This window comes from Pseudophryne corroboree, chromosome 1, assembly GCF_028390025.1.
Source record: "Pseudophryne corroboree isolate aPseCor3 chromosome 1, aPseCor3.hap2, whole genome shotgun sequence".
NCBI lineage: Eukaryota > Metazoa > Chordata > Amphibia > Anura > Myobatrachidae > Pseudophryne > Pseudophryne corroboree.
In genome coordinates, this window is record NC_086444.1 from 877,777,864 (window position 1) to 877,785,438 (window position 7,575).

General features: G+C 45.5%; 1 protein-coding gene across 1 annotated transcript in view; it reads left to right on the forward strand.

Moving 5' to 3' along the window:
- The window catches only part of RASSF6 (Ras association domain family member 6), a 70,851-nt gene that overhangs the window by 41,818 nt on the left and 21,458 nt on the right, over positions 1 to 7,575 (forward strand). The window contains exon 6 of the mRNA XM_063941343.1: positions 2,911 to 3,104. Within this exon, the coding sequence (XP_063797413.1) occupies positions 2,911 to 3,104 (194 nt within the window). The remainder of the gene's footprint in view (positions 1 to 2,910; positions 3,105 to 7,575) is intronic.

A 7,575-nucleotide genomic window follows, 5' to 3' on the forward strand; every position in this document is an offset into this window, starting at 1 on the left:
AACACAAACCCCCCCCCCCCCCCTCATTCGTACAGTAAGGGAGTAATCAGCATAAATTACTGCTCCAGGCCCTGCATCCTGAGCAGAAGAAGAACACACCCTACTGCCCACAGGACATCACAGCCACCGTCGATAGCACCCCTCACCCCCAACACTGGAGGATGGGTAGGGGCCCCCAGTGTATTGTTTGACCAGGGGCCTACACTGTTGTTAAGACATCCCTGCCCCTAAGAGCATATTAAAACTTGCATAAAGGCAGAGGAGTGACTACCCAGTGGGAGCACTATCTGCTCATTGCAGTCCAGACCGCATGTCAAGCTTGCGATTAGCAAATAGTGTATTCAATGGGAAGCCATTGCAATCACTGTGTGCTCACTGGCGGTGGCATATTTTTCCTATGGGTGGCTTCAGCCCTGCAGCGCCTAGGTAAAATCCACTACTGGTAGGTAATTGCTCCTACTTTGTTTACCTGCTTCCCTTCAGTTTCAATTCAGCTTGCATATTAGAAGTCTCAGTAAAGAATCCTCAGTGGTGTACTCTATCCCCTTTTGAATGTCAATGCATCTACTCAGTGGATTTTAAAGGTGCAAATTATATGGTTTTACAATTCAATCCTATTTTCTTAATCTCTTGCGAGGGAGCTCTCTTAGGAAGCATGGGTCCCAGAGAAGATTCATCAGCTTTATCTTCTCTCGTCCAACCTCTACTGGAGCAACTGTGACTTGGTCAGCACATTTTGAAGTATTTCATGTTTCAACAGTTCTGGACTTCTGCCTTGATGCTTCGTGAACAGGACACTATTACAAAGGCACCTAGTGACCTTTTAGTGCTTCGGCTCCATGGGTCCTTGCATTCAGTGGACAAAGCGAAAGACAAATTCATATTGCATGTGTGTAATGCCTCCAAATTGCCTACAGCTAGGCAGTGGAAATCCCCACCGTTGTCCTGTTCACAGTGTTCGTATAAATATGTCATTTGGAATATCTCTTCGGTGAATTCATAACCTCCCTTTTTTTTTATACACTCTCCACAAATACCATCATATATGGGATCTCTGGTCTTGTTTCACAACACTGCAGTAACTGGGTGGACATTATGGCTACATCTATGAATTTTGTTACTGATATCTATCACCTTAATCCCTTGTTTATCTATTACTTTAGTCACACAGTCAAAAAGTCAATAAGGTTTGTTTGACATGATCTCCCCCAGTGAATCCATGCTGTTTGGGATCCTGTAAATTGCTGGATTTCAGATAATCTACAACTCTTTCTTTTAAGAGTGTTTTCATCAATATCCCTACTACAGATGTAAGGCTCACTGGTCAGTAGTTGATTGACTCTTCCTTGCTTCCACTTTTGTTCAGTGGGACTACGTTCTCTCTTTTCCAGTCCTTTTGAATTACTCCTCTAGCTAGTGACTGGTTAAATAATTATGTTAATGGTGCTACCAGCACCCATTTAAGCTCTTTTAGTATCCTTGGATATATCCCATCTGGCCCCATTGATTTATCTACTTTCAGCTTTGAGAGTTCTGTTAGGACCTTCTCCTTAGTAAATGTACTTGTTTAATTTTTCCGAATATCCCTGCAACTTAACTGTGGCCCTTCCCCTCTCTTTCAGTAGGGAATACTGAGCAAAAATAATTATTAAGATGATCCACTATTACATTGTCTCCCTCAACAAGACTCCCAGTCTCTGTCTTTAGTCTTATTATTCTGTCTTTTGTTTTTCTCCTTTCGCTTATATACCTAAAAAAAAGTTTTCCCTCCTTTACCTACTGACGGGGCCACTTTCTCTTTAGCTTGTGCCTTTACACATCTGATTACTTTCTTTTATACCCCTTTTTAGACGGAGAAACCAGCCTGGCAGCTGAATTAGGCTCTCATTTGCTCTGTGAAACAGCAAAAAGCAGCAAGAACTCAGGAACTCTGGGCTACTCAGCAGTAACTCATAGGCCATGGTTAATGCAATGCAATGAGCAGTTCCCACCCACTTTTCCTGACCTCATCTCTGTGTGCCATAAAAACAGTCCATTTCTTATGACACACAAGTCTATTGCATGGCTGACACGGGTTCTGCCTGAAAGGGGTCGACCAGGGAATAATCCGAGTTAAATGTGCTGTGTGAAAGGGGGTTAGGAACTGTAACCCGGGTTTTTCCCGGTTTCACAAATCCGGGAAAAACCTGGATTTTGAGATTTTTCTGACTGAAAGTGGTATTAGTCTCCTTCTGTTCAACAAGATATATCTTTTTGTCTTCATTATTTTGTGTCTGCTTATATTTCCTAAAAGCCATCTTTTTGGCTTTCACAATACTTGCTGCAGATGTCCTTTCACCCCTGGTTGTTTTGCTGCTGTTTATTGCTTTTCAGCTATATTGAGTAGAGCTGGGTAGGTTCAGATTTACTCTGTTCTTTTTGCCAAACAAGTACAAGTTTGCATTTATCTGGATTTATCTTATTGGCTATCCAAAACACATGAGTGCCGATAGCCAATAACAGTCGTGTTTAAGAGTAGAGTAAATCCGAACCTGCACATCTCTAATATTGAATTGTTTATAAAGACACCCTCTTACTGATGCCATGTTTTACTGCTTTTATTGTTTTGCTAATTTGTCTCTTGCACTGACTGTTTTTCAATGCCCATGCGTATCTGTCCTTAGTCATATGTAACTGTGTAAAATAGGAATGAATTGGGATCATTACAAACCATAATGCAAAAAATATAAAAGTTAGAATAAAAAAATATCTATATACATGCTCTAAAAGCTCTGATTAAGTATATGTGTGAGTGTGCATGTTTTGGTTTTCACAAAATTGGAGTTTATGCTTTGGCTTTAGTATATTTTCAGTATTTCTTCCTTTTTCTTTTGTAAATTTGCTTTGGTTTTCTTGTTATATTTCCTTTAGACTATTTGACATATGAATATGACACAAGTACCCTCAAACCAAGACTTAGTGATCATGCACCTGATTCGCCATCTTTATATCGAACCATGAGTGAAGCCGCTTTGGTGAAAAAAAGAATTCGTCCCAACACACCAGATAGAGCTCAACTACAGCAGCATCGGTTTTCTATCAATGGACACTTCTACAACTACAAAGTAAGAAGAGTTGACCTTCTCAGTTGCAGCAGAAAAAAATAACTGCATTTCACAATTTTAACAGGTTAAAATATGAACTGTAAGAAACCAGCTGAATGTCGTAATGTTTCCTATACAGTTGTTTGACACCACAGTTCTGGCAAGTCAGTTTGACTGGAGTCTTAAATTGCCTGTACTGCTGGGAGCTCATGCAACTTGCTCTATGTCTCAGGCTGGCCACACACCAGAATGATGTGTATCCGACCGATCTGATGGTCGATTCGACCCTGCATTAGCAAGTGTGTAGACACTTGCACAATGCAGGTGACGACGGCGCCATTCAGACAGCATGGCATCGTACACAATATCTTATGGTTAGCCATGCAGCATGACCTACTGGTAGATATTGCATGCAGCCGTAGGGGAGCGCGCAAATTGGGTATCCACACTTAACGATCCAGCCAATATGTCATTCCTATTTGACCGGAAACGTCATATTGGGCTGATACTGGTCTAGTGTGTACCTACCCACCCTCATTCTCTGTGTAGCATGCTGCTTACCTACAATCCCATTCTTACATGATGGTGCATCCGTTTCATATACATTGTGATGTTCCTTTCTCATTGTAGGCTAAGTGAAGTTGTCCACTTGGTATTCCCTATGGTCAGGATGTATTAAAATACATTGCCGCCCCTTGCCGCCTACCACAGTGATGCTAATCGCATATGTAATAACATATGCGATTAACATCACAATGCGGTGACGGAGCCCACCCCCCCACGATACCTGTGAGAAGGTGTGTGGGGGGTCTTTGTCACCTCCCTAGCCAGCAAGCAGGCAGCAGTCAGTCCTGGGCTCCTCCTCCCTGCAGCCGGAAGGACCTCCGACTGTCTTGCTGGGTGAGGAGGAGTATGGGTTCCAGAACCAGGGCTGCCTGCATGCAGGTAAGCCGGGGGGTTGGTATGAGTGGCACGGGGCGGTGGAGGAAGCAGGATGCGGCCAATCCGCATGCTTCTGTCAGAAATGGGGCCAAATCTGACAGGTTTTGGCCCCCTTTCCGACCATCTCAATCCGACTTTAAAAAAAGTCAGATTGAGATGGGGGACCTGAGAGGGGGAGACGGGGAGAGCAGCGGGGAGATGCGGGAGAGTAGCGGCTACAGCACAGCACAACAGGAGGATGGGGCACCGCCGCTGTTCACGGCAGCGTCCACCCAGCTCCAGCAAGCGAGGTCCCGCTTGCTGGAGCTGGGTGGACGCTGCCGTGAGGTCTGGCGGCGGTGCCACATGCTCCTGCTTATGGCACTACACTGCTGTAGCCGCTGCTCTCCCCCGTCTCCCGGCTGCTCACCCTGTCTCCCCGCGGCTCTCCCCATCTCCTCCTCTCAAGTCCCTCATCTCAGTCCGACTTTTTTTAAATCGTATTGAGATGGTCAGGAATGGCCAAATCCTGTCGGATTTGGCCATTCATTGAATAGCCCTTGTCGGATCCATTTCGACAAATGCATGTCAGAATGGATCCGACTTTAATTGAATATACCCCTTACTTGTTTTACCATCCATGTAGACCAGGCATGTCAAACTCAAAATCCCAACTGGGCTGAATAGTCAAGATCTAAGTCTTGTGTGGGCCGCAAGAAAAAGAAAAAGTCTAAGCTCCGATCACGGTAGACAGGCCTACGGTAATTCATACAGCGGTGGTGGGCCGCATTCAATTGTTTTAAAAAAAGTAAACTTGGGCTGCAAAAGTATGTGTTGTGGGCTGCGAGTTTGATATGTCTGACATAGACTATGATTTGGAATAGTAGTTGAGCAGAGCGCAGCAGTAGCAGAGCAAGACACCTTGCCCGAAGCGTAGTGAGTGAAGTAAGCCCGTGAGAGTATACATTTGCAATAATTGTGGTCACATATGAGAAACATACAAAATGACACCCAAAAAACGGAATCGAGTTGTGTCAACTTTTTTGTGTCTACCATTTCCAAATGGACTTTTTGTACCTGTCTACCTTTTCTACTGTCTACCTTTTTCAGTGTTGACATTTTGACCCTACCACTTTTTGACCCTGTCGATCTAATGCATGCCGATCATACAGGGTTGACCTAATGACCATCTATCTAATTACTGTAGATCTTCTATACTACTCCTATTATATGTTTACTATGCTTTGGTCTTTCTAACAATAGGCCTACTGATAGGTGCTACAACCAGTTTTTTTTTATATATTTTACATTAGAACCAAGAGTATTTGTTAATGTATGTGTATATGTATAGAAAATGTTTTCTCTATCGTCCTAGTGGATGCTGGGGTTCCTGAAAGGACCATGGGGAATAGCGGCTCCGCAGGAGACAGGGCACAAAAGTTAAGCTTTAGGATCAGGTGGTGTGCACTGGCTCCTCCCCCTATGACCCTCCTCCAAGCCTCAGTTAGGTTTTTGTGCCCGGCCGAGAAGGGTGCAATCTAGGTGGCTCTCCTAAAGAGCTGCTTAGAAAAGTTTAGTTTAGGTTTTTTATTTTACAGTGAGTCCTGCTGGCAACAGGATCACTGCATCGAGGGACTTAGGGGAGAAGAAGTGAACTCACCTGCGTGCAGGATGGATTGGCTTCTTTGGCTACTGGACATTAGCTCCAGAGGGACGATCACAGGTACAGCCTGGATGGGTCACCGGAGCCTCGCCGCCGGCCCCCTTGCAGATGCTGAAAAAAGAAGAAGGTCCAGAATCGGCGGCAGAAGACTCCTCAGTCTTCTTAAGGTAGCGCACAGCACTGCAGCTGTGCGCCATTGCTCTCAGCACACTTCACACGGCAGTCACTGAGGGTGCAGGGCGCTGGGGGGGGGCGCCCTGGGAAGCAATGAAAACCTATTTTTTGGCATAAAATACCTCACATATAGCCTCCGGGGGCTATATGGAGATATTTAACCCCTGCCAGAATCCGTTGAAGAGCGGGAGACGAGCCCGCCGAAAAAGGGGCGGGGCCTATCTCCTCAGCACACAGCGCCATTTTCCCTCACAGAAAGGCTGGAGGGAAGGCTCCCAGGCTCTCCCCTGCACTGCACTACAGAAACAGGGTTAAAACAGAGAGGGGGGGCACTAATTTGGCGTTAGAAATATATATAAAGATGCTATAAGGGAAAACACTTATATAAGGTTGTCCCTATATAATTATAGCGTTTTTGGTGTGTGCTGGCAAACTCTCCCTCTGTCTCTCCAAAGGGCTAGTGGGTCCTGTCCTCTATCAGAGCATTCCCTGTGTGTGTGCTGTGTGTCGGTACGTGTGTGTCGACATGTATGAGGACGATGTTGGTGAGGAGGCGGAGCAATTGCCTGTAATGGTGATGTCACTCTCTAGGGAGTCGACACCGGAATGGATGGCTTATTTAGGGAATTACGTGATAATGTCAACACGCTTCAAGGTCGGTTGACGACATGAGACGGCCGACAAACAATTAGTACCGGTCCAGACGTCTCAAAAACACCGTCAGGGGGTTAAAACGCCCGTTTACCTTAGTCGGTCGACACAGACACAGACACGGACACTGAATCCAGTGTCGACGGTGAATAAACAAACGTATTCCTCATTAGGGCCACACGTTAAGGGCAATGAAGGAGGTGTTACATATTTCTGATACTACAAGTACCACAAAGATGGGTATTATGTGGGAGTGAAAAAACTACCGTAGTTTTTCCTGAATCAGATAAAATAAAATGAAGTGTGTGATGAGGCGTGGGTTTACCCCGATAGCAAATATTGGCGTTATACCTTTTCCCGCCAGACGTTAGGGCGCATTGGGAAACACCCCTTAGGGTGGATAAGGCGCTCACACGCTTATCATGTGGCGTTACCGTCTCCAGATACGGCCGCCCTCAAGGAGCCAGCTGATATGAAGCTGGAGTAATATCCTAAAAAGTATATACACACATACGGTGGTTATACTGCGACCAGCGATCGCCTCAGCCTGGAAATGCAGTGCTGGGTTGGCTTGGTCGGATTCCCTGACTGAAAATATTTTAGTGATATAGAGCATTTAAGAGGATGCAGTCTATATATATATATATATATATATATATATATATGCGAGATGCACAGAGGGATATTTGCACTCTGTCATCAAGATAAGTGCGTTGTCCATATCTGCCAGAAGATGTTATGGACACGACAGTGGTCAGGTGATGCAGATCCCATACGGCACATGAAAGTATGGTCGTATAAAGGAGAGGAGGTACTTGGGGTCGGTCCATCGGACCTGGGGGCCACGGCAACAGCTGGGAAATCCAACCTTTTTACCCCAAGTCACATCTCAGCAGAGAAAAGACACTGTCTTTTCAGCCTCAATCCTTCCGTTCCCATAAGGGCATGCGGGCAAAAGGCAGCCCCTTTCCAGGAACAGAAGCCCTCCACCGAGTCTGCCAAGTCCTCAGCAGGACGCTGGGGCCGTGCAAGCTGACTCAGGTGAGGTGGGGGGTCGTCTCAAGAGTCTCAGCGTGCAGTGGG